Below are 19,632 nucleotides of genomic sequence, written 5' to 3' on the forward strand. Positions count from 1 at the left end.
CCCCCATGTTGCAGACGTCACTTTTGTCTGCCCCATCTAATGACTGTAGGACTGAATTGTGACGGAACAGACAGGGAAGGAGGGAAGGGGAGGAATGATGAAGAGCTTTTCTCTTCTTCTTTTAAAAAATGTATCCCCTTTATTCACTTCCAGAATTTCACAAATAGTATATATTGATTCTTTTACATGTCACCTTTTGTTGTATCTGCATTTTAAATAAAAGCTTTATAAAGATATAATTTACATATCATAAAATTCACCATTCAAACATGGACAAGTTCCTGGTTTTTCATATACTCACAGAGTTGTGCAACCATCACCACCATCTAATTCCAGAACATTTTATCACCCCCAAAAGAAACTTTGTATTCATTAGCAGTCACTCCCCACTTCCCTTCCCCTAATCCCTGACATCCATTAATCTACTGATACCTTAAGTCACAACAGATTGCCAATTCTGGAGAGTTCATAAAATGGGATAATACAATATATGATCTTTTGTAACTGGCTTCTTTCACTAAGCATAATGTTTAGTTATGCTAAACATCCATGTTATAGCATGAATCAGTATTTCATTCCTCATTATGGCTGAATAATATTCCACTGCATGGATACACCGCACTTTGTCATCAGTTGATGGATCTTTGGGTTATTTTCACTTTTTGGCTTTTGCGAACAATACTGCTGTGAAATTTCATGTATGTGGACGTATGTTTTCACTTCTCTCGGGTACATACCTAGGAGTGGAATTGCTGTGTCATACGGTAATGTTCTCTTGCTTTTAAAGAACCTTTGTCCTCACAAATACCACATGTTTCCTCATAACCTTGATTTAACTGTTCCTTTCTTTATACCAAATGGAAAGTTAAAATATTATTTCCTGCTGATGTCTCCCTATATTCATGATCTAATCCTTTTTTTTTGCTTTCAAAGAGTAGTTTGCAGTTTATTTTTTTAATTTAATTTTATTTTTTTAAACATCTTTACATGATCTAATCTTAATTTAAAATTTTGACAGCCTTCCCAAGCTAATCAGCTATGCAGGAAGAGGAAAAGTACAGAAGATGTGAAATGTGCATCCGTTTTTTAAGAGCTACATCTGTTTTTAAAAGAAGTCACTGAGAACTATAGAACTTCAGAGACTTTAAAAAACAGGTTCTGATAGTCTGTCTTATAATCAGGATGTTTTTCTAGAACGTTGAGCTCCTGTGACCCCCTCCTGTATAAACCAAGGAGACTGCAGTGTGGTGCCTTTTCAGGAGGCCAGGTTCATTGGGAATGAAGGGTGGGGGTTCTCTTCCTAATCCCTGGAATTCACAGTGTGTGTCCCTTTTCTAGATCTTTTCATGACTAATCCAGGTGGTGATACAAACTTTCTTTTTCAATAGTTAATATAAGCTTAACTGGAAGTATATAAAACAGGTAAAATATTTCATGGGAATCTCACCCTTAAAATTAGAAAAGAATTTTCCAGTTACAGTGAATTTACTTTAGCTTTAATTTTATTTCAAGAACCATGTCAAGAATGTTTGAACGTCAGGGTGTTTTGATGATTGATCAGGGCAAGAGTGACGAGGAGGCATTGCTTGTAACCTGCCCTATACCTTAGTTTCATTAATAGTAAAACGAATTTTTAAAAAATGTGGCTTCAGTCTCTGAATATTAATATAAACATTTTAAAAGAGGTTGAATTGATAAATAGATTCCAGAGAAACTGAAAGCATTTCCACTAAGATCAGGACCAAGACAAGGTTGTCCACTCTCACCACGCTTATTCAACATAGTTTTGGAAGTTTTAGCCACAGCAATCAGAGAAAAAAAAGAAAGAAAAGGAATCCAAATAGGAAAAGAAGAAGTAAAGCTGTCACTGTTTGCAGATGACATGATACTATACATAGAGAATCCTAAAGATGCTACCAGAAAACTACTAGAGCTAATCAATGAATTTGGTAAAGTAGCAGGATACAAAATTAATGCACAGAAATCTCTGGCATTCTTATACACTAAGTATGCGGAGGGGGAAGGGTAAGCTGTGACAAAGTGAGAGAGTGGCATGGACATATATACACTACCAAATGTAAAATAGATAGCTAGTGGGAAGCAGTCGCATAGCACAGGGAGATCAGCTTGGTGCTTTGTGACCACCTAGAGGGGTGGGATAGGGAGGGTGGGAGGGAGGGAGACGCAAGAGGGAAGAGATACGGGAACATATGTATATGTATAAGTGATTCACTTTGTTATAAAGCAGAAACTAACATGCCATTGTAAAGCAATTATACTCCAATAAAGATGTTAAAAATATTTAAAACATACAATAATAAAAATGGCTTCAGTGTCTGAATATTAATATAAACATTTTAAAAGAAGTTGAATTGGTAAATAGATTCCAGAGAAGGAAAACTAAGTTCCGTTCTGGTCCTGGTGGTTGTGCTGGGTTGGGGAAAGAGAAGTCTTTGAAGGTACTTATCAGCATACTGGATGTGGATTTACAAACTACACTCCCCCAGCCCCAGTCTAAGAATTGCTTTCAGTGATTCATCAATGGACGGTTTTGATTCTCCAACATTTTTGCCAGAATAGCTAATACTGGAGAGGTGATTTCGGTTGTCTAAGCGCTTAGTTTTGTAGACCAGTCATTGCAAATATGTATCTGCCACATTAGAATTTGCATTAGACCATAAGTAGCAATGTGAAATGTGACAAAAGCTTCAATACATTTAAAAATTATTTATTTATTTATTATTTATTTTTGGCTGCGTTGGGTCTTAGTTGCTGCACGCAGGCTTTCTCTAGTTGCGGCGAGCGGGGGCTACTCTTCATTGCGGTGTGAGGGCTTCTCATTGCGATGGCTTCTCTTGTTGCGGAGCACGGGCTCTAGATGCATGGGCTTCAGTAGTTGCAGCGTGCGGGCTCAGTACTTGTGGCTCGCAGGCTCTAGAGCGCAGGCTCAGTAGTTGTGGTGCACAGGCTTAGTTGCTCCACGGCATGTGGGATCTTCCTGGACCAGGGATCGAACCTGTGTCTCCTGCATTGGCAGGTGGATTCTTAACCACTGTGCTACCAGGGAAGTCCCAGCTTCAATAGATTGATGGATTTTAAGGCAGGGTGGTTAGTGTAGTGAGATGAACTTGGGCTCTGGAGTCACAGATTTCTGTGACTAAGTGACTTAATGGCAGTGCCATGCAGGGAGGTCACACCTCTGCTCTGTGAAATGTGGAAAATTTCAGCCTCCTCAGAAGGTAGTTTGGGGCTAAATGAGTCAAAACCAAGAGCAGTGCCTGTACCCATTTATAAAGTATGAGCTCTCCAGATGTAAGCTTCTTCCTTTCCGTGTTAACTCTTATCACTACCAAGACCAGGAGGGCATCCAGTCTGGGAAACTGCACGTTTAATCTGTTCTTGACCTTCTTCTGTAAAACCAGGGAACCTTTGAAGCATCTACCCAAATTATATCTACTAAAAAATGCCCCATCAGAAATCCAAGTCCTGGGTGTCCTTTCCAGGAAAAGGCTTCGCAAAGGCCTGCCCTGTGAGCCAGTCTCCCTCTGGGCCCATTTCCTAGTTATACATGTTTTTAGTAGCAAGGAGAAATTTGTCCTTTGGGGAAGACTGAGATAACCGTGCTAGGCTTTGAGGCTGGAATGTTAAGGGTTAAGTAAATATCAGATTTGGTCTTATAGGCTTAGGAGCCATTCAGCTGTATGGGAAATTGTACTTTGTGTATTTGCATGAAGCTTAATAAAATATATTTATATTGATTATATATTTATTTTAATTTTAATTTCATAATGCTTTTTTGGGGGAAATAATTATTTTCACTTTTAAAAAAATTTGACATTTTATTTAAAAGTAATTTCAAACCTCCAGAAAATTTGTGAGGATAAGAGTGGTCCAAACAGTAGCCATATACCCTTTACCCGGATTTGACAGTTGTGAACATTTAGCCTCGTTTGCTTCTCCCGTGATCTTTCATTCATACATATATGCAAATAATATATACGAAATACACAATGTGTACATAATTTTTTTCTGAACCGTTCAAGAGGATGTTGCTTATGTTTATGGTTCTCTAATTCTAAACACTTCAGTGTGTATTTCCTTAAGAATAAGGACTATTCTCTTACATAATCACAGCACAGTTAACAACTTCAGTAAACTAAACGTTGAGATAATAATACTTTAATTGAACCTATAGTCCATATTAACCCACTCGACCCAATGATGTCCTTTACAGAATTTTAGATTTGAAAATGATTTTTTTCTACCTTGAAATTATATGAATGTACAGTAAGTACACATGACACTCAGAGGGTTAATTATGCTGTGGCCTCAGACTTTTGGGAAATATATATATATATTTATACATATACACATATATGAAAATACATATACACATATATAAAAATACATATACACATATATAAAAATACATATACACATATATGAAAACACATATACACATATATGAAAATACATATACACATATATAAAAATACATATACACATATATGAAAACACATATACACATATATGAAAATACATATACACATATATAAAAATACATATATAACATATATATTAGAATATATTTCTATTAATTGTACTTACCTTTTAGATAGACCTAGATTTTAGATAATTTTGTAGACAACTTGTGGGCTTTTAACTGAGCACAGACTGGCATTCTGGCATTCATGCTGCTTCTGCTTACTTTGCTGAGGGTGTGTGTCAACTCAGACACCTGGATTGAATAGCTGTGACTGTTACTGGAATGCCCATCCCACTAAGAATGTCCTGCCTTACATCACGAAACCTGCCGTGCTGTCCACTGCTTGGATCTGAATTCTCTAATGGGCTGTTATTCTTCTTGTTTGGGCGTAGATCCCCCTCACCAGCTCTGGTGCCCTTCCGTACCTTGTATTCCTGTCCAGATTTGGTGGAATTGACCTGAATATAAATGTTATACAGAGGTAAGTTTTTTTTCCTCATATGCAAATGTGAAACTTGAAATGATAAGAAATAGGACACAAGGTCATTAGAGATAAATCATGTCAACAGATACAATCCTCAGTCAAAATTTTTATTCAGAGAAGATTCTAACGTCTAAATGAGATATATTTCAGAATAAGAGAAATAATATTGTATTAAAAATGGAAACATAGCAAATTAAAACCAGACTAACATATTTCATATGCAATGCATTTCAGATTTGGAAATAAGGAATTTAATTTTTTTTTTTTTTTTTTTGGCTGTGCCATGTGGCTTGCGGGATCTTAGTACCCTGACCAGGGATTGAACCCAGGCCCCGGCAGTGAAAGCGCTGAGTCCTAACCACTGGACCGCCAGGGAATTCCCTGGAAATAAGGAATTTAAACTTTGAAGTAGAAGTATTAAGATGCCAAATTTTAAATTTGTTTGTTTTTATACATTTTTAATGTCTTTCATTGGATAGTGATCATATTTTGGTAGCTAGAAATGAAGTATTTTTAAAAAGATCTTTGTATGAGCTCCTCTGTATTTCATAACTGTAGCATGAGCATGAAGCTCATTTGCTTTATGTGCAAAACGAGAGAGTTAAAGTCTGAACTTTAATGTCTCTATCAGCTGTAAAGGTCTTTGATTCTAGTGTCTGATGTAGGAAATATTGTTTTAGTAAAAAATATTATTTACTCAGATTATCTGACTCTAAATGGGTAAGCTTCATTTTCTCAGGAATTGTGTAAACAATTAAATTTGGTTCTGAAATATTAGCGAATTTTGGTATTACAGCTTTCGTGATTGCATCCATCCTGGATGCAGCTGACGTGTAAGACTTAGTGCAGCAGTGTGGAGCAGGGAGGGGGAGTTGATGTTCACTGGGTGTAGAGTTTCAGTTTTGTAAGGTGAGCAAGTCCCAGAGATCTGTTGCACAACCGTGTGAATATATTAACATTACTGAGCTGTACGTTAAAAATGGTTAGGATGGTAACTTATGTGGGTTTTTTGTTACCACAATTAAAAAATAAAAGAATTAGTGCAGCAGCTCCAACAAGAATGACAAGGTATTATCTGCTCCACGATGTGGGACTTCTTTGTGCTCTGATCAGTTGATCTTCCATAAGTGGTGAACTAGGATAACTTCCAGGCTCATTCAGAAGGACCACTGGTCATTTTATAGGCTCTATATCCATGCTCTTGACTTAAAACCATCCGCATTTGTGGAATAAGTAATCTAGTTTGAATATTCTTTGCTGAAAAACTCAACAGTTGGAAATGCTACAACTCAACAGTTGGAAAAGCTAATAATTTGAGATGAAAAGTATCATAAGTTACTTCCTTAAACATAAAAGACTAAATATTTAAACTAAATTTGGAAGATTTCTGACTTACACATGTAGCTAAATTCTCTTTATTGTTGAAGATCACGAATTACAGTGAATAGAAGCTTCTCTTTCTAGTACTATGGTAGGCTACCTCCATGAAAAACACTGCCACTGAAAACTACTAAAATGATGGATAAAAGGTAAAATATTTTAATACATTACTGAGCTGGCAAGAAGGTAATTCTCAGAGGCTAAGCATGCAGTAAAAATTGGAATCCAGAGAAGGGAGCTTTCTAATAAAGCCAGTTTTTACCCTGAAGGTATTGGCCAAATCTTGGTGAATTTGTGTTTCAGTTTTGTTGGCTATTTGGAGTGAAGGGGACAAGAGTCAAAACCTGCAGGGTCTGTCCAAGGTGGAGAAACCTAGGGGAAGACCCTATACCCTCTTGTAAGGATAATCTACAAAATACAAACCTGCATGGCAGAAGGGCACAAGGAAACCTACCAGTTTCAACACTGGCATTGGGTGAATAGGGGAAAAATTGTAATCACAAGTCAATTCATGAAAATCTGTGTCTAAAATAATGCTACCTGTGTGGTCTGAAAAGTCTCAGGCTGGGAATTTACTTAAAATTTACTGGTCCTGGACTGGGTGTGCCCTTCTGTGGAGGAATACATCTACAACATAGCCCTTAAAAAAAACCACAGATAAAGTGTCACACAAAAAAAACCTTTAAAACATATGAAGAGACAAAGAATGAGGACCGCAAACAAATGGAAATCATATCCAGTGGAATCAGATCTCCAAACACTTGGGATATTGGAACTATCAGATACAGAACCTAAAAGTAGTGTTTTAATATCTTTAAAGAAATGAAAGAATGGATTCAATATATGAGTGCAAAACAAGAGGCAATTGAAGAAGTACAAAATGGAACTCTTGGTATTGAAAGATACAATCATTATAGAATAAAATTCAGCAGATGGGTGAAAACAGTGGCTTCAACACAGCTGAAAAGGGCATTAGTGGAGTGGAAAATAGATCTGAAGATATTATCCAGAATGCAGCACAGAAAGAGAGAGAGATATCAAGCTTGGAGAACAGGTATAAGAGACATGGGAGGAGGGAAGAGAAGGCCCAACAATACTTCTTACTGGATTTCCAGATATGTAAGAGAAAGAGTAGGACAGAGATTATATTTGAAAAGGTAATTGGTTAGAATCTCAAGCCAGATAAATAAAAAGGAATGCCTGTCTAGACATATCATGGTAAAACCGCAGAACATCAGCATCAAAGAGAAAATATTAAAGGCAGTGAGAAGAAAAAGGGAATTGACTTCACAGGAGTGACAGTTAGACTGACACTGATGTCTCAACAGTGAAAATGAAAGGTATGAGATTGTGGGAAAATGTCTTCAATGCACTGAAGCTAAAAATATTTGCCATCCTAGAATTTTATACTATGTTTGTAAGAGTAAGGATGAGAACTTTTTCTGTGGGAACCCCTGAGAGCCTCTCCTCTTCTTGCCATGGTATCTGCTCATCCACTGGTGTCAGAGTGTTTGGAAAAGGAAGACACATCTGGCACCTTTGCCTATGGTGTTCAAGGTTACTTTTCACCTAGATCTTGTATACTCTCTTCACACTGACTTGTATGAAAATGAGGCAGCCTGTGCATTGAATTATCCGGTCATTAGACTTGGGCTAAATCTTAGGACATTGACAGATTTGCAGCTCAAATTCCCTGAATTGGTGGTGGGGGGACTTATTATTGTGGTCACAGCATTTCCCTTGGTTCAAGAGGTCATATTTTGTATCAGCCAAAGCTTGATGCCCTTGACAACGTAGAGTGAACACAACACAGAAGAGGTATGCCGTCTGTTCTGTCCTGGCCATCTCAGCCTCCCCAGAACTGTCTAATATGAGGAGGTTACTGAATGTGCTACAGTGGTTGATTAAGTTGGGAGCAACATGAAGATTAAAGAGGATATTTTGCATCAGAAGACATTTAGGACCTGGAATGATATCAAGAAGTCTGTGCCTCTGAGTGTACGAGAGCTGGTAAGGACAAAATGTGGAACTGCTCTTGCATCTGCCATGGATGACCTCACATCATCTGTAATAATGGTAGTATTGTCAATAACCCTTCAGAAACATCCAAGGAATTATTCTATTTAAAATGAGTAAATTGAACCTTTGAGATTTGCTTCTGATGGACATGTCGAACATTTCTGCTTATGGACCAAAAGTGTTTCCCACTTCGATAATCCATGTGGCACTCAGTGCAATGCTACCTCCCTGAAGAATAACTACAGCCTTCCACGTACAAAGCAATCGAAACAGATCTCAGCAGAAGTTTTTGAAAGCTTTCTGAGCACCATCCAGAAAGATTCACGACAGAGTTCTGAAGAACTTACTGAGGAGCCTGAGAATTACGTTGAAACAAAATTCATTCACACATATGTACAGGGTGTCAGTGCATTGTGTTTAAGGCAAAGCAACAAGAATCAAAGAATTTTTCCCTGTACTTACATCCAGTTTCTTTAATTCAGCATCAATATTTCCTTCATTCAAATATCAACCTTTAGCCATATGTGGCATATATTGCAACTAGCTGTCACCTGTGAAAACTTATCGTTCACTATGGCTTAGATGTGAGGTAGAACACAACCGACCTTCCTGTGTAATGTCACATTTCAGACATCAACATTTAGGGCCAACTGAACTATGGAAGAGTGTGTAAAAGAAGAAAGAAACTGCATGGATCTGATTCTAAGAAGTTAAAAAAACAATACACATAAAAAGGAGACTGTGGACTGTGTCAGATACAGACTGATGCCCTATTTCCCTCCTCTCCCTTATTAGCCATTTTGTGACCATGTACTTTGCCCTCAAGTCTCAAATCTGATAACTGAGTTTTTGCTCTCTTTTTCTATTCTAAAATCTTCCCTTGGTTACCTGGTGACCGTAACCAGCTTTATTTGCCCAAGTTTCTGGGGCTTCAGAATCCTCCCTCCCTCGTCCCACAAAGTTTCTAAGTAGATCTATTATTGCTCTGACAATGCTGAAAAAAACATTCATTCACAAGACCATGTATTGCAACATTCCTCGGCCAGGCCAGGTACCACAAATTCAAGTGGATAAAGCAAACAAGAGCGGTAGAACATCCGTCAGCAGAGCAGATGTGAAGTTGACTCTAGGCAGGTAGCCTGGGTAGGTTGAGAAAAAAGGAGGAAAGAAGGCTTTTGGCCAAGAGAAGCAGGATTTGGAGGGAGAAAATTGTTTGCTACAAAGAAACAAGCAGCTAAAGGAACTCCAGTAAAGGAACCAATTCAAACAAAAGAAAAGAAGCCTTCTGCATCACATCTTGAATTTCTATGCCTCTGAAGGTCATTTCAGTGTGGACGGCATCTTTGAATTTCTGAAGATTAAAGACATGATAGAAGTCACTGAGGGACATTTAAAAAAATAAAGACGGAGGGTGAAATACAGACATTTCAGACAAAAACTGAGACAGTTTACCTCCTACAGATCTTGACTAAAGGAAATCATAAAAGGTATGCTAAACGGCAGAAGGCAAGTGACCCTACGGTACCCGGTACCCACAAGGCCCTCTGTGCCCTGGCTGGCCTCCCTGACAGGCGCTCTCTGCTCTCCTCTTTCTTCACTGTGTACTTTTCTTGTTGTTCCCGTCTTAGGGCTTTTGACTGGTGGTTCCCCAGTGTCCGCAGCGCTTCTCCCCCAAATAAAGCTGTAGGTCACTCGGCTCACACCCATGAGGTTAACACACAAATGTGATTTTCTCATTCTAGAACGTGAGCCCCACGAGGGCAGGCAGCTTTATCAGTTTTATTTATGGATGTATCCCAAGCCCCTAGGACCATGTTTGGGTGCTTAATATATATTTGTTGAATAAGTGGATGGAAAAACAGCAATGACAGCCAACAAACCACACGTATAGTCAGCAACCTGAATGACTCTCGCAGACGTAATATCTAGTGAAGGAGGAAGAAACATACGAATGCTTCTGTTCATATGTGAAGTTCAAAACCAGACGAACTGAACTGTGACTTTTAGGGATACATACCTAGGTGGTAAAATTATAACAAAATAAAAGTAAATGATATCTTAAGTGCTAGGAGGAGAGGAAATATTATGATTGGAGAAGGGCAAGCGGGAGCCTCTTTTGTTTGGCTTTAATTCTTGATTTGAGTAATTGTTAAACAGGCATTTGCCTTAATTGTAAGTAAACTGTGCGTATGTGCTGTATGGACTTTTCCGCGTAAAGGTTATATCTCACAATAGCAATGTAAAGCTCAATGAATTAAATAAACGGATTAGACACAGCTAAAGAAATAAGTGACCTGGAAGATCGGCCAGAAAACATTAGCCAGAATGTAGCAGAGACATAAACGATGTAATTGGAGCTCTGTAAAGAGAGCAATGAGAGATGGGACAGGTAATAGCCAAAGAAACAATGGCTGAGGATTTTCCAGAACTGATGAAAAGTGCTATCCTGCAGATTCAAGAAGGCACATCTCAAAAAGGATTTAAAACAGGTGGGGGCAGAACCCCAAAGACCAAGAGATCTTAAAGGCAGCCAAACGGCAACATGTACACAAAAGTGACTTCTGAGTTGTAACAATGGGAGCCAGGTGAAGAGTGGATTAAAAACTGCGATGTGTTGGAAGAAAATCACTGCCATCCTAGAACTGTGTATCTAAAGAAAATATCTTTCACTATTTTAAATATTGAAGTAAAGACATTCTCAAACAAAAATGGATTTGGCCCCCAACAGGCCCAGAAGAAGAAACTCTAAGGGTATACCTTAGGTAGAAAGAAAGTGATCCCAGGTGGAAGGTTTGAGATGATGCAAGAAGGGATGCTGAGGGAAGATGGCTGAACACCTGGCAAGTACAGGACACACTCATGACTGTAGGGAATACTGATGGCTTCTGGAATTTAAAAATAGGTTAGAATTAGAACACATGAGAGTAGTAATATATAAATTGAGAGGAGGGACTGGAGTTAAATGTTCTGGAGTTGGTACATTGTCCAGTCGGAAGATGAAAGTTCTGATTAACTTGAGTCTTTGAAAATTATGCTGGTTGTAATTTCCAGAGCAATTACTACAAGTCTAAAAGTGGAGTGTATAATTCCCAAACTTATAGAGGCACAGAAATGGAATGATAAAAATGGTATCAACCCAAAAGAAGGCAAGAAGCAGCAGAATAGGCAGGAAAAATAGAAATGCTGAATATATCAGTAATTATAATAAATATACCACTTGAAAGACAAAAGATAACAGTAAAATCCACTAAGAGAAAAACCGAAACATAGTTTTATAGAAAGGTTAAAAGTGAAAGGATTTAAAAAGACATACGATTCAAATAAATACTAATCTAAAGAAAGCAGGCATCACTAAGTTAATGTCAGACAGTAGATGGGGCTCCCCTGAGGCAGATACTGAGATGGAGTTTGGGGTACACACTTCCCTGTGAAGGGAAGAGGACTGGAGCCAGACTGGGCAGAGGAGCTGCCACTGGGGCTGAGGAAGCCTTGGCCAAATGCAGAGGAGGGAGGGAGGGGCGGCCTCCTATGACCCCTGGGGCAGTGGCACTTCTCCATTTCTTCAGCTGATGGTGGGCACACAGCTGTAAAAAGTCAGGTATGTATGATTTTTATTCCTTAAATCTTAAACGTATGTTACAAATAGTGTTTTGTATCTCTTCAATACATAATTAAAACCATATTAAAAAAAAAAAAAGGGCTTCCCTGGTGGGGCAGTGGTTGAGAGTCCGCCTGCCGATGCAGGGGACATGGGTTCGTGCCCTGGTCCGGGAAGATCCCACATGCCACGGAGCGGCTGGGCCCGTGAGCCATGGCCGCTGAGCCTGCGTGTCCGGAGCCTGTGCTCCCCAACAGGAGAGGCCACAGCAGTGAGAGGCCCGCGTACCGCAAAAAAAACACACAACCCCCCCCAACCCAAAAAACCATATTAAATATATTACATTTAACACAGAATCATACGGCTGGGTTCCTGGTTTCATCTTTAACTTGGGTTCGGCACTTAACCCCTCTGAGCCTGTTTCCTCGTGTGTAAAATGAAGTTAATTTCTGTTTAAAGCGCTCCCTCCAGTGGCTTCCCCTTCCCCAGTGTGCAGTCCAGTCTCCTCATCATGGCCCCCGCACCATGGCGCTGGTGTCAGCCTCCGTCTCTGGACTTACCCCATGTTCCTTGGCCCTGCTTGGTGGGCTCTGGTCCCACTGGCCTCACAGTAGCAGCCCTGGGATGTGCCAGGCTCCTGCCACCTCTGGGCTTCAAGCTGTTGCATGTTCCCTTTGCTTTGCCTGGAGAGCTTTTCCTTCGAGAGGGTGGCTCCTGGCTTATTAGCTTGTGGGTCTCTATTCAAATGCCCCATCGTCCACCCCATCCAGGAGAGTCGGCCCATCTTACCCCAGTGTCCAGTCCATCCCCACCTGTCTTTACTGGCTTCAGAGCACTTGTTATTACTTCAGCTTACACTACTTATATGATTGCTTATTTCCAGTCTGTCACTGTCACTAGCATTAAGTTTTTTCAAGCCTGGGAACGGTGTCCTGCTTGACTCCACGCCCAGGCCTGAGTGTAGGAGGCACTGGATAAATACTCTGAAGTGGCCTCTGTTGTTCTTTATCCTCATGCTAGCCCTATGGTTACTTCCAAAGAGAGGCTCTGAAGCGGTTTATAGATACACAGGTAATGCAAAATCAAAAATAGTTAATAAAAGCGGATGGAGACAGGGGGCTGGTGTAGACGCACATCCGTCCTAAGCCCTTTGCAGAGGGGCTCAGTGCGCACCGCAGGGCGAGCGGGAGCCCGCAGGGGTCAGGACACAGTGCCGCAGCCGAGGGTTAGGCGTGGCCCGTGAAGCCAGGCCACCTGGGTCTGAAGCCGGTGCCTCGGCTTCCCCACGGTGACCTTGGCTCCCCCAGCCTCCTCTGGAAAGCGGGATGGTGGTGGCCGCTAACCCATGGAGTGAGGGTCATGTGAGACGGGGCCTGGCCTTCGTGAGGGCTCTCTGCATGAAGCCCGTAATCGCTCCATTCCCACCCCACCCCAGGAGGAGTCGATGTCGTGTGTCATTTTACAGATGAGGGACCCGAGACACGGAGAAGCTAAGTAACTGGCCCAAGTTCACGCTTCTGGCGGATGGCGTAAGAAAGACCTTGCATTTAAAAATACGTAATTTAGAAATTCTTATAATTTTGATCTCTGTGTGTTCTATGTAAACATTAATGTAGTAAAACATTTTAACAAAATATTTTTAATTGTTATCTTTAAGGGGAGGTGAGAGTGAAATGAATTGCTGTCGGACATTAAAAAAGCTCGAAGTCCAAGTAGGAGAAAAGGTAATAGAGAGCTTTCAGAGTTCTTCCCCCAGTCCCCACCCTTCGTCAAAAGTAATTGCTATTTTTCTGGAAAAGGCAAAGCTATGTAAAATTTAAAAGTTTAGTAGTTGCTAGAGGTTGAAGGGCAGAGGGTGGAGAGAGAAGATGATTTAGGTGGAAAGCAGAAGATTTTTAAGGAAGTGAAAATACTCTGTTTGAAACCATAATGATGGCTACGTGTCATTATACCTTTGACAAAACTCATAGAACGTACACCAAGAGTGAGCCTTAATGTAAACTAGGGGCTATGGGAGATTACGATGCATCAATGAAGGTTCATCAGTTGAACCAAATGTCCCACTCTGGTTGGGGATACTGATAATGGGGGACACCATGCATGTGTGGGGACAGGAGGTATATGGGAAATTGCTGTACATTTCCCCCAATCTTGATGTGAACCTTATACTGCTCTTAAAAATAAATTCTTAATAAAAAAACCCCAAAATGCCAAAAAAAAAGAAAAAGAAAAGGAAAGTAATAGCTAGCAGAGGGAGCTGATGCAGAATGAGCTGTGTCTTGTCGTCCACATTCTCGTGCCTCACCAGGTAGAGCTCACATAAAAGCCTGTATTCACGTGACTTCGCCTGCCCGGATGGCATCCTTTTTGATGAACGACACCAGCAGAAGTCCTGGAATATTAATTACTTTTGTATTAACTTTAGATCATTATTAGTAGGGCTGCCCTTTTGGTTTTCGTCTACGACCGAGGCAGGGTTTTCTTTGGAAAGAGAAAACTACTGCTTTTCGGCAGTAAATGCCAATCAAGAGCGGCGTGGTAAAAATAACTTGTGAAACTCAGAGCGATACATATTTAAGAATTGAGTAATTTAGCCACAAAAGCTACTACGTGTGTTTTAAAAAGGAGCATATAGCTCTGTTCCTGTTGGCCGGTTGTGGGTAGCTATCAGGGCGCACAACTAGGGAGGGAGGAGATGCTCACGGCCTTTGGGGGCTGGAATTGGACCCCTTTTTAAAATGCATTTGGGCCTGTCAGTTACACGAGCAGTTTGAGAATCATAGTTTAATTTACTTGATTCAATATGTTGGTTTGAAATGTGACAAATTTTCTTTCCTTTTTGAACTCTTCTGAGATTGTCAAACATTTCAAAGTCAAAAATAGCCAGAAACCCACAAAATGCTTGTCTGCATTTCCCTGGCTTATGCCGTTAACACCAGAAAATGCTCCTAAAAATCTCCTTTCACTATAGTTTATATGAGTAGGAACCCTGGTGTAATGATTTGCTGCTTCTGTTGTGGTTCATTTGTTATTCTGTAAGAAATATGCAATATTTGTGATTGATATGTAATAGATATTATTTATGGTATATGTCTTTAATTTGTCTCTTCACAGACTTGGTTAATCATGAAATTATCCTGGGAAAGTCAGCTGTTCATGACGATCATGCTTTCAACATAGGTGGGTCAGTAATGCAACGTTACAGTTAGGGGAGGGGAGGGACATAGGCCTAGCTTGTAAGTTACTGAAAGTGAGGCTTCGAAGAGGAAAGCTGAAGGGGAACTCCACCACTGGCCGCCCTTTCATCTCAGTCCTTTTTCATCCTGGCCTCCTTCCCATAGAAGCCCCCTCACTAAGAGTGAGTTTAAAGCAGCATGGTTTAAACAGAAAGGTGACGGCGAGAGGCTGAGGAACGGGTGATAGAGGTAACTCCCGACCACAGGGCAGCGCCGAGGCTTTCTCTGCCGTGCAGTCTGGCCAGCACGAGCTGCCGCCCCAGCTCTACCTGCCGCCCTGGCGCTGGGCAGGCAGTGGCGTGGACGGGCTCTGCCATTTACCAGCCGGGCGGCCTTGGGCAAAGTCCTTGTCATTGGGCTTCTTCATCTGTCGGTGGGGATAAGAACACCCACCTCACAGAGCCGTTGCGCGGCTTAAAGGCATCCATCATAAAGCACCTGGAACACTTAGGCGATGCCAGCTATCGTTATTAAGGTTATTACTACAGCTTCCTTTGAAGTATAGGTAGGACCTTAAATGAATGTCGTCCCTTCCCACCGACCCCAAAGTAAACAGAACAGACCAAATCCACTCCTCAGCGGCTGGCTGTGTGCAGTAGCGTGTTTCCAGCTACAACTCTGGTCCTGCAAACGGGCCACGCTCAGACATTGGAGACAGAGAGGAACACCTAGTGATTAGTAAAGGAAGGCTGTCTTCAGACATACATTGTCATTGCTGGGCGATCTACACAGTTTGGGAATGAAAGATGCTAATTCTTTTGTTTTAAATATAAGTCCACATGGCTTATTGGAGCCAAGAATGCATGCAAATGTCTCTCTGAATTTTGGGAGCCAGACTTTGCTGAACGTGTGTGTGGTCTAGCCTTCCTAAACCAACAAGTAGTTAGCTGTTGGCACCCCAAACTGCCCGAACCCCGGGGCTTGGGTTTCCTAATTGTTTTCTTCTGCAGTGAGCTTGGTCTGGTGGCTGGTTCCTCAGCCTCGCCCTAATTCATGTGCACTTAGACCTTCCAGCATGTGTTCACATTCACGCTCCTTGTTCAGTCGAAACCTTGGGCTTCCTGAGTCTCGTCCCCGTCAGTCGAGGGGAAGGCAGACTGGGTGGTCCCCGGGGCCCATCTCTCCGTCCTTTGGTGACTGTGACCCGTGGCTTCACGTGAAGAGCCTGCTGTCTGCGGCCGTGGGGCCCCAGGTGGTCCTCAGGGTGTCATCTCAGGCTCCCGCTGGTCCTGGTTTCTGCTTTAACCTGCACTCGGGCTCCACCCAGTGGGCACTCTGAGGCTGGTGCGCAGCTCCCTTGCCCTCGTCCTCTCGCCCCGGCTTTTCCTTGTTCACAAAGAGGACTGTGCTTCCCTTTGACTCCTCTTTTGTGCCTTCTACGGGGCATCTCCTTGGCTGCCCTTGAGTTCTCTGGTCTTCAGGTTCCTTGCTCTCTTAATCTCCTGGGAGGCGGAGGGAGTCAGTGGGAAGGAGGCGCACCTGGCCTGAAGTCTCACCTCTGCAGCGGCCCACGGGCCGTGGGCAGGTCTCCCACTGCTTTGACTTTCCCCGTCTGTGGAGGCAAGACAACAGCACTTACCCGTCAGAGCGATCACGAGAGTGAATGAGAATAATGTAAGCGATGCCCTTGCATACAGCAGATGCTCAGTAAATACTCGTCCCTTCCTCTACCCATCAGCGAGGCTGGTCCTCCCTGTCAGGCGCTCCTGAAACCCTTCCTGTGGTAGCTTTACCCGCCACCAGGTGGTGTCCCGTCAGCCACCGAGATATCTGGTCGTCCTACCCTGTGACAAGCAGAGGCCCCCAACTGAGCTGAGATGATAAGGAACGTCTCATCTCGTCTGAGGAGTCCGGAGGGAGGGCAGGTCAGGGTCTGCTCACTCGCATCTCCTCCGGTCACCGGGAGGTGGCCAGCATTCCAGGCTCGACACGCAGATGCCGCGATGCCGGATTTTTTCCAGCATGCTGTTTCTTCAGCTATGACTCTATAAACACGGGGGAACTTCCTCCTGTGACTCACAGGCCAGGATTTTGTCCCCGCCCAAACCAGTCACTGGTGGTGGCATTGGCTGCTGCAAGCAGCCTGGACCGAGCCTGGTCACTCCCTGGTGTGGTGGCTGGGCTCCCTCCCCTTAGGCACGGGGCAACCCAGGGGGTGGATATCTGAACCAAATGGAAAATGGAGGGTTTCGTTAGAAAGAGAAGGGGTTAGAGGTCAATGGATTTGGAGAAAGCGACCAACGGTGTCTGCTTCAGCCTCGCAGCGAAAGAACCCCCGGCTGGCTGGGCCTTAATCCTTCGGACACTGATGTAATTGTTTGGATTTTGCCAACTCTGATAATAACGAGAGTTAGCACGGATTGAGCACTTACTAGGAGCTGTTCTAAGTGCTTTACTGTGTGTATGTATTCAGTTAAGGCAGGTGCCCTTGTTAATCCCACCTTGATATGGAGGAAAACTAGAACAGAGGCCGAGCAGTTGGGCCAAGTGTGCACAGCTGGGGGGCAGAGGAGCTGCAGTCCCCGCCTCGGCTGCTGGCTCCAGGGTCCTGGCTCTTAACCTCAGGCCACCCTGCCTCTGGGAGGACCCTTTAGGAGAGGCGGCTGCCTGCAGCAAATGTGACTCTTTGTTATGCCTGGAGGTGGACCCAGCGCATCGCAGAGAAGCATCTCTGCTCACGGAAGCCGTACGAATGAGTGGAGGTTGTCTTCTAGCCACAGGGTCATCTCTTTGTCCGTGTAGCATCTACTTCAGATTTGGGAATTTTCCCTCCTTTTCCGTCTCTGGTATCCTGCCCTCCCATGCTTCTTCCCAACTCCTCAGACGCTTATGCTTCTGCCCGTCCTGCAGGGCCCCAGCCCTGTCCTGGAGCCACAGCACCTTCCAAGGCCCAAGACTTAGGTTCTCCACATGCTTCAGGTGAGGAGTCTGCCAGGAAAAAAGGACCTAAAGCAAAGCTTCCATGTGTTTCCAGGTTAACAAAGTTTGGGTCTTTTATTCTGTTTTATCTTTTGTCAACTCCCCACAGAGGGTGAGGTGGAAGTAAAAGAAGAGGCTAACAAAGGAAGAGAATCTCATCTTGCCTCTTGAGGTGAGGGGATGCTCATTGTAAGCCATGTCCGGAGAATTGCCGAGACACAGGAAGCTGTTCTGACATATCAGAACACAGTGTGTGTTTAGAAGTGTCATGACTAGTCTCCTCCCCCAACATGCAAAAAAAAAAAGTTTTAAATTGAAGACTAGAATTCAAGAATGTGCAGTTCAGTTAAAGACATTAAAAAAAGGAAAATAAACAAACCCACCCAAAGCCCCAGGCTGTTTGCTCTCGTACCACATCACTGCCCCAATCAGGGCTGCTCTTTTTTTAGCCTGGGAGCTGTGCTGTCAGAATACCTGGTCTGCCCAGTCAGCCGTGACTAGCGTGTCTGTTGGACACCAAGTGACACAAGTCGTTATGGGATTACCCTGGGGCCCTGGGGTTGTGGAGATGCAGCCTTAGTCATTTCAGAAGCAATTAGCAAATAATAAGAGGTACTAAACTGCTTGCTTGGTCGGTAATAGCTTCACAAAAGTGAAGACACAAGTGATGGGTATATCCATTTTCTTAAATAGGTGAATTTTCTTAAAAAATAAATTAAAAAAATTATCGCTCGAGGGATAAGAAACAGTTGTTAGGATCACAACCATCTCATAAACATACCTTAACATTAGAACACCACATCGGCACAAACGAATGTATCAGAATACAGTCTGTTTGCCTAATAAAAAGACCGTGTCAAACTCAAAATGAGGCCATCTACTAAAACATACAAGCTTTTGGTTAATTCGTAATATTCTCCTAATCCCACTTTTATCATCTCTCCTCTGGTGCACTTGGTATTAATTACCTATTATAGCAGATATGTGAACACAACTTCTCTTTCGTCTGCAGAAAATATTAGCATATCGCAGAGCTGTTGGGACAGATTGTATCTGAGGAGCTTCTTCCTCTGCAGAAAAGGCTGTCAGTCATACCTGAGGATAGTGATTAACTGTCACAGCGCTTGTTCCTGTGTCTCTGCAGCTCAGTGAAGAGCCGTGCTCACGCCGGATCCAGAGAATTTCACAAAACAAAATAATCGGCTGCCATTTTATAAAGAAATGATATTGAAAATGCTTCTACCCCAGGACCTATTTTGGGTTGCTCTATTAGTAATTTACTGAAGGCTTCATCAGGAAACTAAAGCAAAGATTTTGTTGTGTCAGAATTTATATCATTTCAGACTAAGTTTCTCTTAAAAAAAAAATCTTCTTGCATGTGGCAAGTCAATAGTACACGTGAGATTGCAGGGTTGAGTGTTTAAAACATTGCGGTGTCATGGGGACAGGCTGGTGGAGTGGAGGGACAGGATGGTGGTGTGGGGGGCGGGATGGTGGTGTGGGGGTGACA

General features: G+C 42.4%; 1 protein-coding gene across 1 annotated transcript in view; it reads left to right on the forward strand.

The window, feature by feature from the left end:
- The window catches only part of EFCAB6 (EF-hand calcium binding domain 6), a 217,026-nt gene that overhangs the window by 9,129 nt on the left and 188,265 nt on the right, over positions 1-19,632 (forward strand). Inside the window, 2 exon segments of the mRNA XM_024737554.1 lie at positions 4,879-4,967; positions 13,625-13,691. Coding sequence (XP_024593322.1) covers positions 4,879-4,967; positions 13,625-13,691 — 156 coding nt within the window.

Source organism: Neophocaena asiaeorientalis, unplaced genomic scaffold (assembly GCF_003031525.2).
Source record: "Neophocaena asiaeorientalis asiaeorientalis breed wild unplaced genomic scaffold, Neophocaena_asiaeorientalis_V1.1 scaffold242, whole genome shotgun sequence".
Taxonomy (NCBI): Eukaryota; Metazoa; Chordata; class Mammalia; order Artiodactyla; family Phocoenidae; genus Neophocaena; species Neophocaena asiaeorientalis.